The sequence below is a fragment of the Lepisma saccharinum genome (assembly GCF_977018435.1).
Source record: "Lepisma saccharinum chromosome 12 unlocalized genomic scaffold, izLepSacc3.1 SUPER_12_unloc_1, whole genome shotgun sequence".
NCBI lineage: Eukaryota > Metazoa > Arthropoda > Insecta > Zygentoma > Lepismatidae > Lepisma > Lepisma saccharinum.
Window position 1 is genome coordinate 2,700,433 of NW_028142891.1, and position 23,017 is coordinate 2,723,449.

Genomic DNA, 23,017 nt, shown 5'->3' on the forward strand with positions numbered 1-23,017 from the left:
AAGGCGGGTGTGGTAGCTAGCACTCCACCCCCAAGGGCAGTAACACCAAAGAAGGGGCGAAGGAAGTCAATGGGCAAGAGACCTGACCAGCTAGCTCTATGCCAAAACTCAAGCAATCTTCAAAAAGTGCCCACAAAAGATTGCAGACTCCATCGTCCAGAACTCCAGTGAGTTTCTGGACGAACAGGATGTCAGACCTGGGAACAAGGAATTCGTAGAATTCTACCAGGATCTGTGGAGTCAAGAAGGCTCCTTCACAGCCACCTTCCGAGAAAAAGGAATTGACGGGGAGAGTAGATTGGCCATGATGCTTCCGATCTCGGTGGACAGTGTCCGTAAACGGCTAGCCAATCTTAAAGACAAGGCCGCCGGCCCCGACGGTCTCAGGAGGGTCCACCTGAGACAACTAGGGGTCGCAACAACGCTCACCCACCTCTTCAACTACATTCTATATGCGGGCTCGGTTCCGAAGAGGTGGAAGCAGAACCGAACGATCTTCCTTCCCAAGATGGGGAAGGACAGATCCCAGGTTAAGAATTGGCGGCCCATCACGATAAGCTCAATCGTATGCCGGACCTTCACCGGCATTCTTGACGAGACCCTGCGACGCTTCATTAGTTTCACGACTGAGCAGAAGGGGTTTGTCAAGGGTGAGGGGTGCGCGGCGAACTGCTTTATCTTGGAAAAAGCGATAAGCCACGCCAAAAGACAAGCCCGAAGAACCCTCACCGGCTGCGCGGTGGACATAAGTAAAGCCTTTGACACCGTTCCACACGCAGCGATGATTGAAGGTTTGACTAAGAAAGGTGTCAATCAACACCTGATATCCTTGATAGCAGATATGTATGACGGAATCTGCACATCAGTATACGGCGAATCCATCGAGCTGCGAAGAGGGATCAAGCAAGGGGACTGCTTTAGCCCATTCCTGTTCAACCTCGTAATGGACGAGCTGATCGAGGATATCAAAGGCGCCGGTGCTGGCTACGACCTGGGCAACCAGAAACTAGCAGCATCAGCATACGCTGATGATCTCGTGATATTCACGAACAGCGCTGCTGGCATGAACACCCAGCTTGCCCGAGTGAGTCAATTCCTTGACAAACTCGATATGGGCATCTCGACTGAGAAATGTGTGGCCTTTCAAATTGAAGGTTTACACAAAACATGGGTTACTGGTTCCCCTCAGCTCACGCTGGGCGGTAAGCCCATCAGGGTGGTGAAAACTGGAGAGGTCTTCCAATACCTCGGGTGCTAATACACTGGCACAAGGCCTCTCGAATAAATACCACCTGCGGGAGGTCAAGGAAATCCTGATCCGTGCCTCCAGGCTCAAGTTAAAGCCACACCAGAAGGCGAAACTTATCGGCACCAACATCCTGCCTAAATTCCAATATGTATGGGTGAATGTCGGAGTTTCAAAGAACTTCCTGGAATCCATTGATGTGGAAGTCAGGAGGTTCCACAAGAGGGCCTTCAAGTTACCTGAATCTACCACCGATCAGTTACTGTACTGTAAAAAGCGCGATGGTGGGCTGGGCGTTCCGCGCCTGACCACTATCATTCAGCTGGGGATACTAGGAAATCTCTGTAGACTGAGAGACTCGCGGGACGAGGTGGTAACTCACCTCTTCCAAGAGACAGGCATGGGCGCCAGAATCGAAGGCATTGCTAGAGTGACTGGCGTCCAGGCACCTGTTACGCTGGACACCATTGCTGCGGCCAGAAAGATAATTATCTAACTTAGAGCCGGAGCGATGGAGCCAGCAGCCACTACATGGCTTGGGAGTCAAGAACTTCTTCAAGGACCCCATAGCCAACGCAGCTCTCGTCAACCAGGGACTACTAAAGCCCGGTCAGCTTAACGACTTGTTGAGGCTCAGATCTAACACGGTTGGACTTAACCACGTCCTCAAAAGCGCTAAGGTGGTGGAGTCCGATGAGTGCAGGAGATGCCATGCGGCGCCCGAGACCCTAGGGAACGTAATAGGCGCCTGCACAGCATCAAAAGGACTGCGGATCAAGCGTCATGATGAACTGCGGGACATCATAGAGGCTTCTGCAAAAGGGTATACGGTGGCTAAAGAGCAAACCTTCTCCATACCTGCGACCAAAGAGCGTCTTAAGCCGGACCTCGTCCTAGTGAAGGATAACGTCGCGTACGTTACCGACATGACGGTCAGGTTCGAAACTGAGACTTCACTCAAGGAAGCGGGAAAGGAGAAGGTAGATAAATACAGGAAGTTGGACGAGGTGGTAGCGTCCACACTTCAGGCCGATCGGGTGATCCATACTCCCATAGTCCTAGGGTCAAGAGGAGCTCTACCTTCAATTACACGTGCTGTGCTAAGACAGCTGGGCATCAGCAGCAACGAACTCCTCATGACGCTGAGCTTAACGGCAATCCGAACGTCTATCAAGATTGTCAATCAGCACTTGGACTACAAATAGACAACTACCAAAGGGCTCACTGGGGGAACCACGTGCCTGGCAACGACGAGGGAAGAGCTGAAACTTGTTGATCCTCGTCACCCAGGTTAAAGTGAGGGGAGACCTGAAAATCCGAGATCCCGAGGGGGGCAAGGGGTTCGGTGCGTTCCCCTCAGAGAGGCCAGGGACGCTCGCGGAAGTCCGACGCGCGGTCCACGCTCGGGACGAGCAGGAGCCCGCCCCTCGCGATGACCCACGCCGGACCGAACCCGCGGTGGCCCCCCGGGCCCCGGTCCCCAGAGCCAATCCTTGTTCCGAAGGTACGGATCCAGATTGCCGACTTCCCTTACCCACATTAGTCTATCGTCAAGAGGCTCTTTACCTCGGAGGCCAGATGCGGATTCGGGTACGGCCAGGCCTCGGGACTCTGCTGCGCTGTTCCCACCAAGATTTTCAAGGTCCGACGGGCACCCGGGGAAACCGCACCCAACTACGGTTCTCTTAGCTTTCCCCAGTGTCCCCTTCTCCTTCTGGGAAGATTCCGGGGAGCGTAGGGGATCGCTCTGACAGAACGGACAACTCTGCCCCCGGGACCCGACGGATTCTCCTGGTGCCACCAGTTACCTGGACTTACGGACTTCGAGGGAACCCGCGACGCAGCGGAGGGCTGGATACCTCACTTCCCTTTCGACCGCGGCCGAGACGCCGGCGCATCGCGCTAACCACTACACCCGAAGGTGCGGTGGCAGTCACGAAACTGACCCGACGCATCGGTGGGAGTTCTCCGCGGTCTAAGGACCGGCTCACCCGCCTGCAACTGCTGTTGAGGCGGAACCCTTCTCCACGTCTGACCTCAGCGAGGTCTCATCAGATTATTTGCTACTACCACCAAGATCTCCAACGACGGCGGCTCCAGGCAGGCTCGCGCCCAGACCCTTCCACGCTCACCGCCGCGCCCTCCTACTCACCGCCGCGTCATTCTTACATAGTTGCCTATGCATGGAGCATTGCGGCGGCGGCCGGGTATAGGCACGACGCTCGATTGCCATCCATTTTCAGGGCCGGTTGCTTCGGCAGGTGAGTCGTTACACACTCCTTAGCGGATGCCGACTTCCATGGCCACCGCCCTGCTGTCTTGAGCAACCGACGCCTTTCATGGTTTGAGCAGCGTCGATTCAGGCGCCTTAAACCGGCGTTTGGTTCATCCCACAGCGCCAGTCCTGCTTACCAGGAGCGGCCCACTGAGCACTCGGGTCCTGAAAAGAAGGCCCCGCTTCGCCCTAGGGGCAAGCGGGACCTCCATCCCGTTCAGAGTTTGAGAGTGGGTCGAGGCCGTTTCGGCCCCCGGTCATTCGCTTTACCGGGATGGACCCCCCTTGCGAGCGCCAGCTGTCCTGAGGGACACTTCGGAGGGAACCAGCTACTAGACGGTTCGATTGGCCTTTCGCCACTATGCTTAGCTCAGACGGTCGATTTGCACGTCAGAGGCGGTTCGGACTTCCACCAGGGTTTCCCCTGGATTCGTCCTGGCCGAGCATAGTTCACCATCTTTCGGGTCCCAGCGAGTGGGCTCTTAGGTACGATCCCCGCACCCGGAGGTGGGGGATCGCCCCGGGACTGCGCGAGGGCCCTTCGTTGAGCGACTCCGGGTCACCTCGATCGTCCCAGTCGCTTTGACTGCGCCTTCGGGTTTAGTGATTCCCTTAGACTCGCCCACGCGCTAGATTCCTTGGTCCGTGTTTCAAGACGGGTCGGATGGGCCACTCGTTGAACACCGAACGGGCCCGGGGCTCACAGTACGCCCCCCGCGAGCCCCCGGACGAGCGGGGGACACTGCCAGGCACGTCACATTGCTGCGACCTCTACGCCTTCCGCCTAAAAACGGCGGCGTATAGCAGATATTCAAGTAGACAATTAAAGTGATGCGATTAAAAGCCCACATAACTGCATTTATCATTGCTCTGCTAAAATCACCAACAATACTTGAAAATAATGGCCATCTTGTAGTTTGTTCTGCACAGTAACGTTTGAAAGACGTCAATAAGTTTGCAATGCTGTGCGAATCGGGCTTTGAACTTAACATCTCAAATACAGGAACACATTTGTTCTTAAAAGCAATTAGCCCTGCGTAGTAATACACTCTTTTGCATTCGGGGGCGATCGAACAACAGAGCCTGTAGCTTCAAAATATACACCAGGGAGGTTTCTAGTCTTTGACGCATCGTACAAAATGCAATACTGATCATAGCTATACATGTGTACGTAGAAGGGAGTACCCACAGCTTGTAAGTATTACATTTTCGAGCCGTTTTGCTCATCTGTATTCACTTCATGCTTTTGTTCAAATATGACATCAAGTAAATCGTCCGGCGAATGATCATCCTGTGCTTTAGCTTCGGATCTAATTTTTTCTAAATACCTCGACTGATTTAATACCCTGAAAATTCCCCCTTTTCAAAACTTCTACATCAGCCTCAACGATTGTCTGTGCACGGTACTGCATCGGCTTCATTAGAAACAATGTGTCGCGAGACCCGCAACTTGCAAGCCTTAGGATCTCCACTATGAACGTGGACACCACAAACAAAACCCCGAAAAACAACAAGGCATCCTGGTATCGGTTCAGTGGCAACTGTAAAATTGTACTTTCTACAGTTGTATTTACAGTATGCGTAAATTGTCAATAAAGGTGTTTTCGGCAATGATTTAAATCGACGAGTCTCAAAATGCAAAACGTAACTCTCTCGATGTGAGAATTGAAGTAAGGTCTCACCACATTAGTCCAGTGTCGAACATGATTAGACCACTCATGATATGTCATGCTAAATTCAACGTTCAAGTCCTCATAAACAGTACGTTTGCGTCTGACACCTCCACGAGCTTGGGATTGTGCAGGTTGTTCACCATCTCCTTGAAAACAGTGCAGCAACGTTGTGGATGCTACAACGCCAGCATCATGGTCCGTGGCCGATACATCTGCATCCCCGGAAACGTTAGAAGTGGATGGATAACTAGAGGTACTAGAGGTAAATTGCAACAAAAAAATTTCAAGATTATCCGGTTCGTACAAATCAAACACAGGAGGAAATTTACAAAATTGATTACCTTCACTTAAATGATCCGTTGAACAAGAAACAGATTCCAACTGTTCAGATATATTTTCAATATTAGACCCTGGCATGCAAAGACTACTTACATTGTAATTTATTGATCTATGACTTTCGTGTTCACGAATTCTCACATTACTGCAACAGATATGAGGCTCCCGATTTTCCCCCATGGAATTTTGAACAAACTGATTTTCTTCCGTGAAAATAGCACCTGTTGCCTGCATCGAAACATTGCGAAGAGTCTGGTTTCCTAATGCTTTATCGTCGCGATCTCCACTAGCACTCATTGAATCGAAAAAAGTAGGATCATCTTTGTCTTCGCCACACTCGGTAAAGTACTTCCTATCATTGTCTTTAAAAAAATGCAATGCTGCTCCATTAAAAACAGACAAGTCAAACGAATTTGGGATGGTGTGTACGTTACTTACCCTGCTGGAAAGAAAAGCTGCCAAACCTGTGTAGTCAGAGGTAGAACAAGGTTTCCCACGACCACGTTCAGATGCAATCTCAGCTGGAGCAGTAGATCCTTGCATGTGTATGGTAAGTTATAAAACACCACACTGAGGCAAATCATGAGGAACACGAGGATGCATGACACAGGCCAAGGGATGGAAAACTGTGTTAGGGGAGGGTTGGAGGCGGGGCAAAGAGAGGGGTTGAACAGACGACGCATATAATTTGTGATTCAAGGTATGCGGTAGATTTTCATGATTGTTTGCCATTATACATCAGAACGAACTATACTTTAACGAAGCAAATCCAGTAAACATTTAACAATTGTTTATTTATATATATATAAATACACTTTTTTCTGTAGTTCAGAAGAATTCCATTGCAGGTTCTGCAATATACCCTCATGTTGGAGTGGAATAACATTCAGTTCCTTCCTGTAAAGGAAATACGGTCATGTGTAACATCAATTCGGAATTAACATTCTAGTCAGAACTTTCATTTAAAGAAAAATATTTTGCATCAGGGTCATTCCATGTCAAGTGGTCTAGGGCTCCACGCTCGACCATCTCGGATTTGGCTGAAATTTTGTATGTTGAGTACCAAATGTCTCAAACAAAGTTTGGCCAAGTTTTAGATTTTCCAGTGGCATACTTATTGAGATAAAGCCAATTGTTTGACCCCATACCCTGACCACATAACGTACGGTACTGAGATTTCACCAACTTTGAGACCTAATATCTCTATTAATTTTCTTTTATAACAAATGAAACTTAGCTAACCTGTACAACTTTTTGCGCTCTATTTCATGGTAAAAATAACTATTATTTCTGTGCATGCTGTAGCAAGATAAATTATGTCAAAGTTAGTCAAAAAAATTGACCTTTCAAAAAAACTGAAAGTTTAAAGTTACATAGCTCCTTAAATATTGATTTAATAGATGCCCAATTTGATACATAGTGGCTCTACAAGTTGTTCTTTGAAAGTTTGTAATTTCATGACAGTAGCTCTTTCTGTTACTTTACAAAGTTAGTGTAAAGTTGACAATTTTTGTAAAATGGCTAAAAATAGGGTATTTTCAATCCCATATTCCAAAAAAGTATCTTCTAGAAACGTTTTTAAACTACTTTCATCGGGAAGAGCATGTCTTAAACCTTCTAGAAAAGTAGATTTAATTGACTAACGCCAGCATACAATGCCCTAAAAAATGGGCCAAAGTGAGAAGCATTTCCTTATTACAGCTTTCATTTTAATATTCAAATTCTGCCCTTTTATAGGTTAAGACTTCTCTTAATGCTTTTTATAGAGAAATTATGAGTATTATATTGCGTTGGTCCATGGTGACATTGTCACTACCAGTTCATGAACATGAACTGGCAGCCCCATCGCCGTAGGGGCCACGCCCGATAGCCGTGCAATACCAGCCACGGGTGGGTTTCTTAGTCAAGGTTCCCAAGCCTTTGATTTGGTTTCTTAATCGAGGTTCCAAAGCCTCAAGTGGGTGTGTGCCTGGATCCCAAGCCAATGATTGAGCAGCTTATCCTAGGTTCTCAACCCTAAAGTGGGTATCTTATATGGTTCCTAAGCCGATGTCCACAGCTTGATTTTAATTGATAGCAATCTTCTCATTCTGTTACATTTATAAGCCACTTCCTTCAGCACATTTTCTGGAAATTGATATTGTCGGCCTGACGATGTGACTGAAGGAGCAGGGAGCATGCAAATGAGATGTTGCTCTGGAATCCAACATATATCCTGCCTTTCTGGCCAATAAAACGAATGAGCAGGACCTGGCGGATGCATGAAATTTACCAATGCATCATTTTCTTCAATTGAAACCTCAACAACATTGCCAGTCCACCATTTGTCATAAATACAGGCAACGTAACAACCAGGGGACAGCTCAGCCAATTTCAAGTGCAAAATAGTGGTATCAGAAATTCTGGCAACAAAATTTATCGTGTCATTGGAAACTTTGCTGACACTAATCGAGTTTAAGCCAACTGGTGTGAATTGGTGATGCTCTCTAGTACCAGCTATTGTGCTGCTTTCTCGCCACCGTTCTTCTTGAAACTTTCTGCTCTCTTCAATTTCATCTTTTGTGAGAAAAATATATTTCATTCCACTTATGTTTTGATCACAAAAGTCAAAGAGATCTTTTGGCGTCAATATTTGGTCAGATGAAGGTCTCTGGAGACTTGCCCGAGCAGCCAGCCGTTTAGTTGTGCCACCAACCCAATCACAGGATGATTTTCCATGGCTTGTACCAAAGAAGTTCCATTCAGCCTCGATATTGAAATCATTTTTATGGTTGCATAAATTCACAAAGTTCTTGTAGTTTTTATATTGGGCAGCAGAACCATCACTGAAGTAGTATATTTTGGTAACTTCTGTCCGCGTCACCAAAAATTTGATTAACTTTCGAATAAACACATGTACAGACACTGTATCATGTTGCAATTTATCAGAAATCATGCAACAATTAACAATTTGCAAGTTGCCCATATTGTCGACATAATATGCAACGAATGGATGCACGGTGGCCTGTGAATTTTCCCAGTGAAAGCCCTGGGCAGCATCTTGCACTACAAATGAGTAGTTCTCGGCAAAGTCCATCAAAACTATCAATTCTGTTGCTTTTAAGTTAGTCTTCAATGACTTCAAGTAATCACTTTGGTGCTTTGCAACAAAATGATGGCCTGTCAGCTTCCAAATCTTGCTTGAGAGTTTTTCAATAAAGTTTTCCACTGTTAATACATTGGTTTCTAGTGTTTCACGGTCAGTATGAACCCACTGTTTGAATTCAATCGATTCCTCTGCATCCCAGTCTTCTAAGTAAACCATAACTGCATCTTCACCTGGGCAGCTTTGACAACGGTGCAGCATACAGTCCTTGGCACTCAGATCACATACTGCCTTTTCTATTAGCACTTTGCATCATGAGCTTAACATTCTGATGTATGGTGCACACACAGATGGAATGCATGCCTGACACACCAACAGTCACACACCACTTTGGCCTGAGGTCGCAAAATTTGGAGAAACTGATTTCAGCTCCATATTTATTACGGTATGCCACGTACAGCTCTTTAAGGTTGCACAATATCAACCGCTTCTGCTTTTGAACTTTAATACCACCAATCCGAACTGAAACATAATCTTTTTTGCCAGGACACATCCTGCTAAATTCGTCATCTTCATAGAAACGGCTGACTCTTTCAGCAACTTCCTTTGACAATGGTTTGCCAACCTTTGCATCAGGTAATGTACATATACCTTTTTCTGCCCTAATTTTCCGGGCTGTTTTGACCATGCGTTCAGAAACGCCAAACTTCCTTGCAGTTTCCTTTATTGACCAACTTCTTGGGGCCATAGTCAGCAGCTGAACTTTTCTTGATCTACTGGATATTTCGATTTTAGCTTTCATTTCTTTGATAAGGTCAGTGTAATCATTACACAAACTGCATTCAGCAGAGCGACTAGATTGTGCAATATCATCTGTCATTCCGGAGACGGACATGATTTTTTCTGCTATCACATTTTGTGCACGTTCAATTTTGTCAAGCCACCTTTGATCATGTGGTTCTGCTTTCCAAACGGATTGCAACACGATTTTTGGCTCATTTCGTATTTGAGGAGGTATTTTCCTTGGTGATGCAAACAGACCAATTCATTGTCCGTAAGCTCAACTTCTGATCGTCGAGCAATAAGTAATTTTTCATTTGCTGACAAGCTGCTAACAGAAATTAGCCCGATTTTGTTGGAATAAAATGAACCATGGTGACATTTTGATGACAATTTTTGCCCAACAGTGCATTCGGTTATAGGAGAATCATAATCAATTGCTTCGCTGACGTCCATTTCGAATTAGATCAATTAGCAAATTATATCATACTAATGGGAATCTAAAAATCTGTATAATAGGTTAAATGTGCTCGTTTATGAACGAAAACTTGTCTAATAATATCAACACATATGAGAAAATCAAAAAATCTAAATAACAGCATGATTGCATTTTGAATTATATTTGTCGCTATGGCAATGACTTTCAACTTTGGCCCTCTTTTTTTGGCACTAGATGCTGGCGTTAGTCAATCAAATCTCCTTTTCTAGGTGCTTTAAGACATGCTCTTTCCAATGGAAGTGGTTTTCAAACGTTTCTAGAGGATACTTTTCTGCAAAATAGAATTTAAAATACCTCAGTTTTTGACATTTTACACAAATTGTCAACTTTACACTAACTTTGTAAAGTAACAGAAAGAGCTACCACAATGAAATTATAAACCTTTAAAGGACAACTTGTAGACATGCTATGCATCAAATTTGACATCTATTAAATAATTATTGAAGGAACTATGCAACTTTAAAATTTCAATTTTTTTTAAAAGTCCATTTTTTTTGGCCGACTTTGATATAATTTATCTACCTACAGCGTGCACAGAAATATTAGTTATTATTACCATAAAATAGAGCGCATAAAGTTGTACAAGCTAGCTAAGTTTCACTCATTTTAAAAGAATATGAAGAGAGATATTAGGTATCAAAGTTGGTGAAATCTCAGTGTCGTCCGTTACGTGGTCATGGTATGGGGTCAAACAAATGGCTATATCTCAATAAGTATTCTACTGTAGAATCTAAAACTTGACCAAAGTTCGTTTTAGGCATGTGGTACTCTACATACAAAATTTAAGCTAAATCCAAGATGGTCGAGCGTGGCACTTTTTTGAAACTAGACCACTTGACATGGAATGACCCATCAGTAAAATAACAACAATCTAGATTTTTTAACTTCTGGTTCCCACATACCAAATATTCTTAACTTCAATTTTCAATCTTTCAGAGGGCTATGGTAGCCAGTGAACCTATCGGAGTGCAAGTCTGGTGCCAGCAGACGCGGTAAGTCCAGCTCCGATAGCGTATACTAAAGTTGCTGCGGTTAAAAAGCTCGTAGTTGGATCTGGGTCTCGGGCGGTCGGTTCGCCGTCAGGCGTTCAACTGGCCGTACCGGATGTCTTCTCGGTTTCCCCGGTCTGCTCTTCACCGAGTGGACCGGGGGATTCCGGGACGTTTACTTTGAACAAATTAAAGTGCTCAAAGCAGGCTATTCGCCTGGATGCTCCTTGCATGGAATAATGGAACAGGACCTCAGTTCTCTCTGTTGGTTTTCGAACCAGACGTAATGATTAAAAGGGATTGACGGGGGCTTGAGTATTGCGAGGGGAGAGGTGAAATTCTAGGATCCTCGCAAGACTACCTACAGCGAAAGCATTTGCCAAGAATGTCTTCATTAATCAAGAACGAAAGTTAGAGGTTCGAAGGCGATTAGATACCGCCCTAGTTCTAACCATAAACGATGCCATCCAGCGATGCGCAAGGTTCAAGAACACCGTGCGCGCAGCCCCCGGGAAACCTGAGATTTCGGGTTCCGGGGGGAGTATGGTTGCAAAGCTGAAACTTAAAGGAATTGACGGAAGGGCACCACAAGGCGTGGGACGTGCGGCTCAACTTGACTCAACACGGCAAACTTACCAGGCCCGGACACCGCAATGATTGACAGATTGAGAGCTCTCTCGTGATTCGGTGGATGGTGGTGCATGGCCGATTTTAGTTGGTGGAGCGATTTGTCTGCTTGATTGCGATAACGAACGAGACTCCTGCCTATTAACTAGGCGTCGGGGTATGTGTTCCCCCGGCGCATCAAACCTCTTCTTAGAGGGACCGGTTGTCGCAAGCAGCAAGAGTGGGAGCTAAATCAGGTCAGTAATGCCCTTCGATGCCCTGGGCCGCACGCGCGTCACACTGAAGGAGACAACGCGTCTTCCCCTGCCGAGAGGTACGGGTAACCGCTGAACCTCCTTCGTGATAGGGACCGGGGATTGCAATTATTCCCCGCGAACGAGGAATGCCCAGTAAGCGCGGGTCATCAGCTCGCGTTGATCGAGTCCCTGCCCTTTGTGCACACCGCCCGTCGATGCATCCGATCGAGTGATACGGTGAGACCTTTGGACCGGCGCCCTGCGGGGTTTCCACCTTCCGCAGGAACCGTCGGGAAGACGGCCGAACCTGGTCACTTAGAGGAAGCAAAAGTCATAAGAAGGTTTGGGTAGGAGAACCTGCCCAAGGATCATTACCGTACGGTATATCCGCTTCTTCACCTTGTCTTCCATCCGCGAGTGCGTCGAAGGGGGACTAAAACTCCCGGAGCCGGCGGATGTACGTAGTTGGTTGTTGAAGGGTCAAGAATCGGTCCTCGGCCCCCAACGGGGGCATTCCCCCTCGCAGGGAATGCCTGGCTGAGCGGGTGTGCGGAGTAAGGCGATTCCCCCTTCGCTCCACTACGTTTGTTTCTAAGGAGGGCTTCTCCGGAGCCCTTCGCCGGAAGTTCATACCCCGGTTTCGACCGGGGGAGAACTCCTAACCGGCATGTGTGGCCAGGCGGGGCTTCCGGCAGGTGGCGGATCGCTGGACTTGGTGTTTTGTGGGTACCCCAATGTCGGTACCCCATCACCCAGCCGACCACTTGGAGCTTTGCTTTGGAGCAATGTACATGACCGGCATTCGTGCCGGCCCTACTATGATTGGCCGGCACTTGCAGAAGTGCCGACAGAAATGGTTGTCTTTTGCAGTTATGTTAAACCTAACTGTAGAGCAAATTAAAGAAAGCACGTTGAGAATGAAAAAGTTGCCGGCAGACATGCAATGCATGTCCGTCCGGCCGGCGCTTGCGTCGGCCAGACTGTAATTGACCTACACTTGCACAAGTGCGGGCAGAGATGGTTGTCTTTGCAGTTAGGTGTAACCTAGCTGTAGAGTAACTTAAAGAAAGCACGTGGAGAATGAAAAAGTTGCCGGCAGACATGCCACGCATGTCCGTCCGGCCGGCGCTTGCGTCGGCCAGACTATAATTGCCCGGCACTTCTAAAATTGCCGGCAGAGATGGCTGTCTTTTGCATTTAGGTTGTAGAGTAACTTAAAGAAAGCACGTGGAGAATGAAAAAAGTTGCCGGGAGACATGCCATGCATGTCCGTCCGGCCGGCGCTTGCGTCGGCCAGACTATAATTGCCCGGCACTTTCAAAGTTGCACGTTAACAGGGGTAGGTGAGACTCGACCTTTAAGGGTATCGCCTTGCTAAAACATGCACCCGAACCCCGTCTCAAGGCCTTTGAGACGGGGGGTAGGTATCATCCGGGGAGGCTCGCGAGGGCGCTTCCCGATGAACAGACACATCATCCCGCCGAAGTGCGACCTGTCGCACTTCAGCAAACCACAAACAACCCCAGGCGGGGGATCACTTGGCTCGTGGGTCGATGAAGAACGCAGCTAGCTGCGAGTCAATTTGCGATCTGCAAAACAGAGAGCATCGACGGTTTCGAATGCACATTGCGGCCCGAGTCTTTACCTGGGTCGGTCCTGGTTGAGTGTCGGAAGTTTCTAAATGACGTGCTCTTGCGAGCACAGCGCGTGTAACAGCACGCCACGAAAGTCTCGCGGCCGCCTCTCTCAGCGAGGTAAGAGCGGTCGCGAGGTCGAATCTGAAACAGGATCATTAGGAGTCGGCCTTGAAGTCGTCTTCTCGGAGGACTCCATTCTAGTACAAGAAGTGGAAAGACCGGTCTACGGATCCGCGCGTGCGTGGAAGGGGCCTCGAAGGAGCGGGGTGATCCCGGAGCAGTCCGTATCCGTATCCCGGAAGCAGCTTTCCGAGCATGGCCGGGGCGAGCAACTCGTTGCTCGCCGAGTTGCTCGCCGGTGATCGGGATGTAGGCTTCTTCGGACATTGTGGCTGGACCACTCGGATGCTCGGAAGGTTAATTTTCCAAAGTTTGGAAAGACGGGGTGGGAGAGCCGGCCGGACAACTCAGTTTCGTCCGGGCGGGTGCCTCGCGTTGAACGCAGGGAAAGTTTCCAACAGTCGTCCACGGACGCGTGGAAGAGCCCGTCCGTTCGGTTCGCGCGGAAGGAGAGCTCGGTTAACTTTAGAGGTTTCCGCCGAAGCTCGAGAGCCGCCCTACCGTCCAGACGGGAGGACCTGCGTTGGGCGACGAGGAAGATCCCTCGGACCTCCTAGGAAACCGCAATTTAAAGTTAGCACCCGACCTCGACTCAGGGTTGACCACCCGCACGATTTAAGCATATCAATATGCGGAGGAAAAGAAAATAACAATGATTCCCTCGGTAGCCGCGAGCGAAAAGGGAGAAGCCCGCCACCCAAGCCTCCGGCACGGTCATCCGAGCCGGCGGGCGATTTGGTGGAAGGGAGCGTCCGTAAATCCCGCTCGGCGGGAGGTTCTAAGTGTAACTTAAAAGGACCAACATCCCACAGAGGGTGCTAGGCCCGTGCGAATCTCCGCCTTGCCGAGTCGGGCTGGGCGCCTTCCCAAGGATTCGGGATGCTCTGGAATGCATCCCTAAGTGGGCGGTAGATTCCTCCTAAGGCTAAATATCACCACGAGACCGATAGCGAACAAGTACCGCGAGGGAAAGTTCAAAAGAACTTTGAAGAGATAGTTCAAGAGTACGTGAAACCGCCTGGGGGTCAAACGGATGGAGCTCGAGAGTTCGATGGGGGAAGGTGATTCAAGGGTTAAGGACCAAGTCTCCGGCCCCCGAGCAGGGTCGTCCCCTTCCTTAGGGACTTCCCGTCTGCGAGGGTGCGTCCGGGACGGTCCTTCATTCCGCGCCCGGTAGGGCACCGCGGCTCGTTGGGATCCGTCCGAAGGGCCTGGGGTGGAGCACTCCGGCTCGTCCGGAGAACCCCCGGTGACCCGGACGGAACCCGACGGCTCACGGGCAGGCCTGGGGATCCGCCGCCGTTTTTAGGCGGAAGGCGTAGAGGTCGCAGCAATGTGACGTGCCTGGCAGTGTCCCCCTCTCGTCCGGGGGGTTCGCGGGGGCGTACTGTGAGCCCCGGGCCCGTTCGGTGTTCAACGATTGGCCCATCCGACCCGTCTTGAAACACGGACCAAGGAATCTAGCGCGTGGGCGAGTCTAAGGGAATCACTAAACCCGAAGGCGCAGTCAAAGCGACTGGGACGATCGAGGTGACCCGGAGTCGCTCAACGAAGGGCCCTCGCGCAGTCCCGGGGCGATCCCCCACCTCCGGGTGCGGGGATCGTACCTAAGAGCCCACTCGCTGGGACCCGAAAGATGGTGAACTATGCTCGGCCAGGACGAATCCAGGGGAAACCCTGGTGGAAGTCCGAACCGCCTCTGACGTGCAAATCGACCGTCTGAGCTAAGCATAGTGGCGAAAGGCCAATCGAACCGTCTAGTAGCTGGTTCCCTCCGAAGTGTCCCTCAGGACAGCTGGCGCTCGCAAGGGGGGTCCATCCCGGTAAAGCGAATGACCGGGGGCCGAAACGGCCTCGACCCACTCTCAAACTCTGAACGGGATGGAGGTCCCGCTTGCCCCTAGGGCGAAGCGGGGCCTTCTTTTCAGGACCCGAGTGCTCAGTGGGCCGCTCCTGGTAAGCAGGACTGGCGCTGTGGGATGAACCAAACGCCGGTTTAAGGCGCCTGAATCGACGCTGCTCAAACCATGAAAGGCGTCGGTTGCTCAAGACAGCAGGGCGGTGGCCATGGAAGTCGGCATCCGCTAAGGAGTGTGTAACGACTCACCTGCCGAAGCAACCGGCCCTGAAAATGGATGGCAATCGAGCGTCGTGCCTATACCCGGCCGCCGCCGCAATGCTCCATGCATAGGCAACTATGTAAGAATGACGCGGCGGTGAGTAGGAGGGCGCGGCGGTGAGCGTGGAAGGGTCTGGGCGCGAGCCTGCCTGGAGCCGCCGTCGTTGGAGATCTTGGTGGTAGTAGCAAATAATCTGATGAGACCTCGCTGAGGTCAGACGTGGAGAAGGGTTCCGCCTCAACAGCAGTTGCAGGCGGGTGAGCCGGTCCTTAGACCGCGGAGAACTCCCACCGATGCGTCGGGTCAGTTTCGTGACTGCCACCGCACCTTCGGGTGTAGTGGTTAGCGCGATGCGCCGGCGTCTCGGCCGCGGTCGAAAGGGAAGTGAGGTATCCAGCCCTCCGCTGCGTCGCGGGTTCCCTCGAAGTCCGTAAGTCCAGGTAACTGGTGGCACCAGGAGAATCCGTCGGGTCCCGGGGGCAGAGTTGTCCGTTCTGTCAGAGCGATCCCCTACGCTCCCCGGAATCTTCCCAGAAGGAGAAGGGGACACTGGGGAAAGCTAAGAGAACCGTAGTTGGGTGCGGTTTCCCCGGGTGCCCGTCGGACCTTGAAAATCTTGGTGGGAACAGCGCAGCAGAGTCCCGAGGCCTGGCCGTACCCGAATCCGCATCTGGCCTCCGAGGTAAAGAGCCTCTTGACGATAGACTAATGTGGGTAAGGGAAGTCGGCAATCTGAATCCGTACCTTCGGAACAAGGATTGGCTCTGGGGACCGGGGCCCGGGGGGCCACCGCGGGTTCGGTCCGGCGTGGGTCTTCGCGAGGGGCGGGCTCCTGCTCGTCCCGAGCGTGGACCGCGCGTCGGACTTCCGCGAGCGTCCCTGGCGCCTCTGAGGGGAACGCACCGAACCCCTTGCCCCCCTCGGGATCTCGGATTTTCAGGTCTCCCCTCACTTTAACCTGGGTGACGAGGATCAACAAGTTTCACCTCTTCCCTCGTCGTTGCCAGGCACGTGGTTCCCCCAGTGAGCCCTTTGGTAGTTGTCTATTTGTAGTCCAAGTGCTGATTGACAATCTTGATAGACGTTCGGATTGCCGTTAAGCTCAGCGTCATGAGGAGTTCGTTGCTGCTGATGCCCAGCTGTCTTAGCACAGCACGTGTAATTGAAGGTAGAGCTCCTCTTGACCCTAGGACTATGGGAGTATGGATCACCCGATCGGCCTGAAGTGTGGACGCTACCACCTCGTCCAACTTCCTGTATTTATCTACCTTCTCCTTTCCCGCTTCCTTGAGTGAAGTCTCAGTTTCGAACCTGACCGTCATGTCGGTAACGTACGCGACGTTATCCTTCACTAGGACGAGGTCCGGCTTAAGACGCTCTTTGGTCGCAGGTATGGAGAAGGTTTGCTCTTTAGCCACCGTATACCCTTTTGCAGAAGCCTCTATGATGTCCCGCAGTTCATCATGACGCTTGATCCGCAGTCCTTTTGATGCTGTGCAGGCGCCTATTACGTTCCCTAGGGTCTCGGGCGCCGCATGGCATCTCCTGCACTCATCGGACTCCACCACCTTAGCGCTTTTGAGGACGTGGTTAAGTCCAACCGTGTTAGATCTGAGCCTCAACAAGTCGTTAAGCTGACCGGGCTTTAGTAGTCCCTGGTTGACGAGAGCTGCGTTGGCTATGGGGTCCTTGAAGAAGTTCTTGACTCCCAAGCCATGTAGTGGCTGCTGGCTCCATCGCTCCGGCTCTAAGTTAGATAATTATCTTTCTGGCCGCAGCAATGGTGTCCAGCGTAACAGGTGCCTGGACGCCAGTCACTCTAGCAATGCCTTCGATTCTGGCGCCCATGCCTGTCTCTTGGAAGAGGTGAGTTACCACCTCGTCCCGCGAGTCTCTCAGTCTACAGAGATTTCCTAGTATCCCCAGCTGAATGATAGTGGTCAGGCGCGGAACGCCCAGCCCACCATCGCGCTTTTTACAGTACAGTAACTGATCGGTGGTAGATTCAGGTAACTTGAAGGCCCTCTTGTGGAACCTCCTGACTTCCACATCAATGGATTCCAGGAAGTTCTTTGAAACTCCGACATTCACCCATACATATTGGAATTTAGGCAGGATGTTGGTGCCGATAAGTTTCGCCTTCTGGTGTGGCTTTAACTTGAGCCTGGAGGCACGGATCAGGATTTCCTTGACCTCCCGCAGGTGGTATTTATTCGAGAGGCCTTGTGCCAGTGTATTAGCACCCGAGGTATTGGAAGACCTCTCCAGTTTTCACCACCCTGATGGGCTTACCGCCCAGCGTGAGCTGAGGGGAACCAGTAACCCATGTTTTGTGTAAACCTTCAATTTGAAAGGCCACACATTTCTCAGTCGAGATGCCCATATCGAGTTTGTCAAGGAATTGACTCACTCGGGCAAGCTGGGTGTTCATGCCAGCAGCGCTGTTCGTGAATATCACGAGATCATCAGCGTATGCTGATGCTGCTAGTTTCTGGTTGCCCAGGTCGTAGCCAGCACCGGCGCCTTTGATATCTTCGATCAGCTCGTCCATTACGAGGTTGAACAGGAATGGGCTAAAGCAGTCCCCTTGCTTGATCCCTCTTCGCAGCTCGATGGATTCGCCGTATACTGATGTGCAGATTCCGTCATACATATCTGCTATCAAGGATATCAGGTGTTGATTGACACCTTTCTTAGTCAAACCTTCAATCATCGCTGCGTGTGGAACGGTGTCAAAGGCTTTACTTATGTCCACCGCGCAGCCGGTGAGGGTTCTTCGGGCTTGTCTTTTGGCGTGGCTTATCGCTTTTTCCAAGATAAAGCAGTTCGCCGCGCACCCCTCACCCTTGACAAACCCCTTCTGCTCAGTCGTGAAACTAATGAAGCGTCGCAGGGTCTCGTCAAGAATGCCGGTGAAGGTCCGGCATACGATTGAGCTTATCGTGATGGGCCGCCAATTCTTAACCTGGGATCTGTCCTTCCCCATCTTGGGAAGGAAGATCGTTCGGTTCTGCTTCCACCTCTTCGGAACCGAGCCCGCATATAGAATGTAGTTGAAGAGGTGGGTGAGCGTTGTTGCGACCCCTAGTTGTCTCAGGTGGACCCTCCTGAGACCGTCGGGGCCGGCGGCCTTGTCTTTAAGATTGGCTAGCCGTTTACGGACACTGTCCACCGAGATCGGAAGCATTATGGCCAATCTACTCTCCCCGTCAATTCCTTTTTCTCGGAAGGTGGCTGTGAAGGAGCCTTCTTGACTCCACAGATCCTGGTAGAACTCTACGAATTCCTTGTTCCCAGGTCTGACATCCTGTTCGTCCAGAAACTCACTGGAGTTCTGGACGATGGAGTCTGCAATCTTTTGTGGGCACTTTTTGAAGATTGCTTGAGTTTTGGCATAGAGCTAGCTGGTCAGGTCTCTTGCCCATTGACTTCCTTCGCCCCTTCTTTGGTGTTACTGCCCTTGGGGTGGAGTGCTAGCTACCACACCCGCCTTCAGCACACTGGTGAGAACGTCCACTATCTCCTCCAGTTTCTCACCTGCCCGTTCCTTTCCTTGGTCGAACAGCTCCCTTATTCCCCTGTCGAGTTCGCGCAAGCGCGCCTCTGGGTTAGGAGGAATCCCTTCCAGGTACTCCACAAATGGATCCGCTAGGATGTTTGTGGGTCCAGGATCCTCTGGGCTGTTCACGTCTACCAACTTGTCCACCATAAGGTGAACGTTGATAACGTATGGTTCATCCGTGTGCTCTTTCATCTTCGGCTCCGGGTTTGGCGTTGCCGCCTCCGGTTCGGTCTCCTGAGAGGCCGGGTACTCAGGGGAGCCTTCCCTTTCGTCTCTCTTCCCAGGGCAGCAGGGATCAAAAAGTTTCACCTCTCCCCCCACTGCTGCCGGGTACCTGGCTCCCCCGAGTTCCTCCGTCGATTCCGAACTTGTCTCATCCGGTACGACCAGCCTGACTGTCCTTGTGGTTGTGGTGGCCTCCGGGGCTCTTTCTGGCGAGGATCGACGAGTGTCACCTCTACCCTCTTTGCTTTCGGGGCAGCGGGGATCCACAAGTTTCACCTCTACCCCCACTGTTGCCGATTCCTTAGAGCCCCCGAGTTCTCTCAGCTTCGCTAGGCCTCTTACTTCCTGTTCTGGTTGTACCAGAGCCTGGCTCTGGTCCTCGCCTCTGCAGGCGGTGGGGGTGTCGGACGGCTCAGGACTGGATCTATCCGGCACTGTCAGAAGTCCCTGCTGGGCAAGGTCTCCTCTTGTCCCGTATTTGCCTGAGAGTCTTTGTTGGGAACGCAGTTGTTAGTTCCCGCCGTCTACCCTCCGTATCGAGATCCCTCCTCTCGATTTTCAGGAACGTTTGTGTGTCCTCCGCGGACCACACTTTGCTCCTGGCTGGACCAGGTCTTGGAACCCTTTCCTGCGAGATCTTGACCTCGTTCGAAGCGTCAGGATGCGCTTTGCGCTGATGCTGACTTAGGCCCACCTGCTTTTGGAATGTCCTCCCGCATGGTTTCCCATCGGTAACGACTTGACAGGCTATTACTGCGGGCGTCACTGGTCCACTTTCTACCACTGGTATGTCGGGCTGCCGGCATTTAGGCACATGGGTCTCCATCGCGTGAAGCCCATCCTTCTCTTTGCCACACTTCCGACACTAGTATATCACATCCGTCAGATGCAGCTCGCGATAATGCTTCGCCACACCCTTCTGCGACGTGAATACCAGGTGAAAATGCGTGTGGCAAGTGTACACCCCGTCCACTTTTTCGAATGGGTACACTATCCTCACCTTCTCTGCACACCTCCTCCCGGTTTTCATCTCTACTCATAGTTACTCCCGCCGTTTACCCGCGCTTCCCTGAATTTCTTCAGCGCGACATTCAGAGCACTGGGCAGAAATCACATCCCGTCAACACCCTCTCGGGCTGTCGGGATGCTTTGTTTTAATTAAACAGTCGGATTCCCCTGGTCCGTGCCGGTTCTGAGTCGACCGTTCGTCGGCGGCCGACTCGAGGGGAGGCACGTTGCCCCCGGCCCCCCCCGAGGGGGCGCAAACGAAAGAAGGTTCCCCCCCGAAGGAGAGAGGAGAGGAGGTGTCGGTAGCGTGGGAGACAGACACAATCATACGCTCGGTGGAGCCAAGCGCCCGGATACCATAGGGGGAACTCGCAGATCCGCGCGCACTAGACAGAAAGACATAGAGAAGCAGAGTAAAGACGAAGAGAATTATATAATTATATATTATACAAGAAATACTTATACACAGATATATATCTATATACAATCTAACTTATTCTAATTTATTATTATTTATTTATTGGTCATACTATTGCATGACCGGCAGAGGTGAGAGTAAGGTGGAGTAGGAGCTGTAAGAATAGGAATGATCTTGAGTACCAAAGTACCTATGCTAACATTGGGAAGACGGGGCTAATAGGCTCAGTCAGAATAGCCAAATGCCTCGTCATGCAATTAGTTACGCGCATGAATGGATTAACGAGATTCCCTCTGTCCCTACCTACTGACTCATCGTGGAGACGGTCTAAACTCAGCACGCACGCGTTACGGTAGTCCGAAACGCGTCCAAAAAGTGCGAATTTTGATCGAGAGTGGTCCGCCACTGTGCAAATACGGATTTGTGAATGGGTCAACCACACACTGTGAAAAGGTGACGAATTTTGACAAAGTGGTTCCTGAGATATCACATTTTCAAATGTCGGATGTGAAGTGAAGCGTGAGATTTCTCAAGAATCACGGAAAAAGTGCACGTCCCGGGGAAGTTTACCCCCCTGGAGCCCCCCTAATCCGTTATACCTTGGGGACCGACTGGATTCGCTGCGGGAAGCTCCAAGCTACATTTTGAACCCCCGACCGACTCGAGGTGGTAAGTACTTTTTAGACAATAGCAGAAAAACCACCCCCATGCTATCCTTATGGCGTAAATGAATGCGAACAAACTAAGGTGAAAACAAGTACCGAAGTAATAGTATTTATGAACCCTTATCCCCTGAAACGATTTTAATCGACGCAGGAAGGTCCAAGGAACACACCCAAATTTACGCCATCACGCTCCGCCCCATAATAAGAAAGTTCCTGTGGAAAAACTACCGCCATGTTATCCTTATGGGGAAATAGCTTTTTTATATACGAAAAAGAAAATCTGTGTTAACCTGACTGTTAAACAAAAACTAAGCCCCAATAAGAATCTGGACATAGACACTGTCTTAGCCCCATCCCTCTCCAGCTTGAAGAACCAACCCCAACCCTTAGCTTTTAGGGGTGGTTTTTCTGTTGAATTTTTTGTGAAGTGGTGCGTGGCTCGTTGCACTCGGCTTCGATAACGTGTCATCTGCCGCGTGGAACTTAATTGAGACGTCTACAATACTTGTGTCGCGTGTCATTGCGTGGGTGATTGTGCGGGGAGTTGACTGACGTCACCTTGGTGTGGCCCGACGTCACTCGGACTTGTAAACAATAACAAACTCCACGTGCTTTTCTGTGGCGCGTTAAAGTGACAGTGCGACACGTGAGCCGGCCGGCTACTCGCTGCAGAGGGGATGGCTCCTACGGGGGCAACCCCTAAGGGCAAAGGAGGGGAGAACCCTTCACTCACCCCAACCCCTTTCAAAGGGGTGGTCTTCAACATTCACCCCCGAACCCCACCCCCCTGATGCTAAACGGAGGCACCGCAGTGGATCAGAAGAGAACGCATCCAGCTCAAGGGTAACTACCCCTACAATTACTTCTACCCCCTGGAGAGGTTTTTAACCCCCCTTCAACCCCCATTGATAAAATTCTTCCCGACTCCAGTGGATACCAACTTGACATGTTTAATATGGTGTCTAGGGACATGACAACCTTAATTGCCAAAGAAAAAGGGATATCAACGGAAAAAAGGGCCATACTTTTTGACTATTTAGCCAAACTGAATCAAATACACTCTGAGTCAATATCCGATGCAAAGTCAATACGCACTGCATATAAACTAGCAGAGGAAGATAGAAAGAAAGAAACTGCACAACCGGTGCCCTCTTATGCGCAAATGGCTGCTCTTCCGCAACCACCAACTACTAATAAAGTTCAACAGATTCAGAAAGTAACTCAAAACGCAAAACACACGGTGTTCATCACGTTCCATCAGTCCGATCGCGAAATATGGGACAACTTCACCACGGTGGTCAACCCTGTTCGTAAGAGGGTAAAAATCCAGGGCATGAGGTACACCCCAAAAACATTAATTGTTGAAACTCCAACGGAAGAGGATGCGATCAAGATTATGAGCAACCCCAACCTTCAGTCTAAAAGACTAAACGCCGAACGCCCCAAAAAAAAGAAATCCACTGATGATTATCTATGACATACCCACAAGGAAACCGGAGGAGGACATAATGGAAGA

The 23,017-nt window shown here is 50.3% G+C and overlaps 1 protein-coding gene, 1 non-coding gene and 3 pseudogenes across 2 annotated transcripts; 3 read left to right on the plus strand and 2 right to left on the minus strand.

Moving 5' to 3' along the window:
- Positions 1-2,795: 2,795 nt before the first annotated feature.
- Positions 2,796-4,164, minus strand: LOC145982215 (large subunit ribosomal RNA; annotated as a pseudogene).
- Positions 4,165-10,779: 6,615 nt separating this feature from the next.
- On the plus strand, positions 10,780-12,120 carry LOC145982217 (small subunit ribosomal RNA; annotated as a pseudogene).
- A 1,144-nt stretch (positions 12,121-13,264) lies between these two features.
- LOC145982214 (5.8S ribosomal RNA) lies at positions 13,265-13,416 on the plus strand. Its single transcript, XR_014441033.1, has one exon. It is a non-coding gene; the product is annotated as a 5.8S ribosomal RNA (ribosomal RNA).
- A 692-nt stretch (positions 13,417-14,108) lies between these two features.
- On the plus strand, positions 14,109-16,322 carry LOC145982218 (large subunit ribosomal RNA; annotated as a pseudogene).
- Positions 16,323-16,666: 344 nt separating this feature from the next.
- Positions 16,667-20,236, minus strand: LOC145982129 (uncharacterized). The gene is made up of 4 exons (XM_083115696.1): positions 19,939-20,236; positions 19,105-19,892; positions 17,916-18,990; positions 16,667-17,370 (listed from the first exon to the last, which is right to left on the minus strand). Exons 1-4 carry the CDS (start codon positions 20,234-20,236, stop codon positions 16,667-16,669), a joined length of 2,865 nt encoding a protein of 954 aa, XP_082971822.1.
- Between the last annotated feature and the right edge of the window lie 2,781 nt (positions 20,237-23,017).

What these genes read in the sequence shown, in the direction of transcription:
- LOC145982129 (XM_083115696.1), bottom strand. Translation starts at nt 20,236, where the DNA reads ATGGAGACCCATGTGCCTAAATGCCGGCAGCCCGACATACCAGTGGTA. An exon ending in GAGGGATCTCGATACGGAGG is followed by an intron (nt 19,893 to 19,938) that starts GTAGACGGCGGG and finishes AAAGACTCTCAG; the next exon opens with GCAAATACGGGACAAGAGGA. An exon ending in GTGTGCTGAAGGCGGGTGTG is followed by an intron (nt 18,991 to 19,104) that starts GTAGCTAGCACT and finishes ATCTTCAAAAAG; the next exon opens with TGCCCACAAAAGATTGCAGA.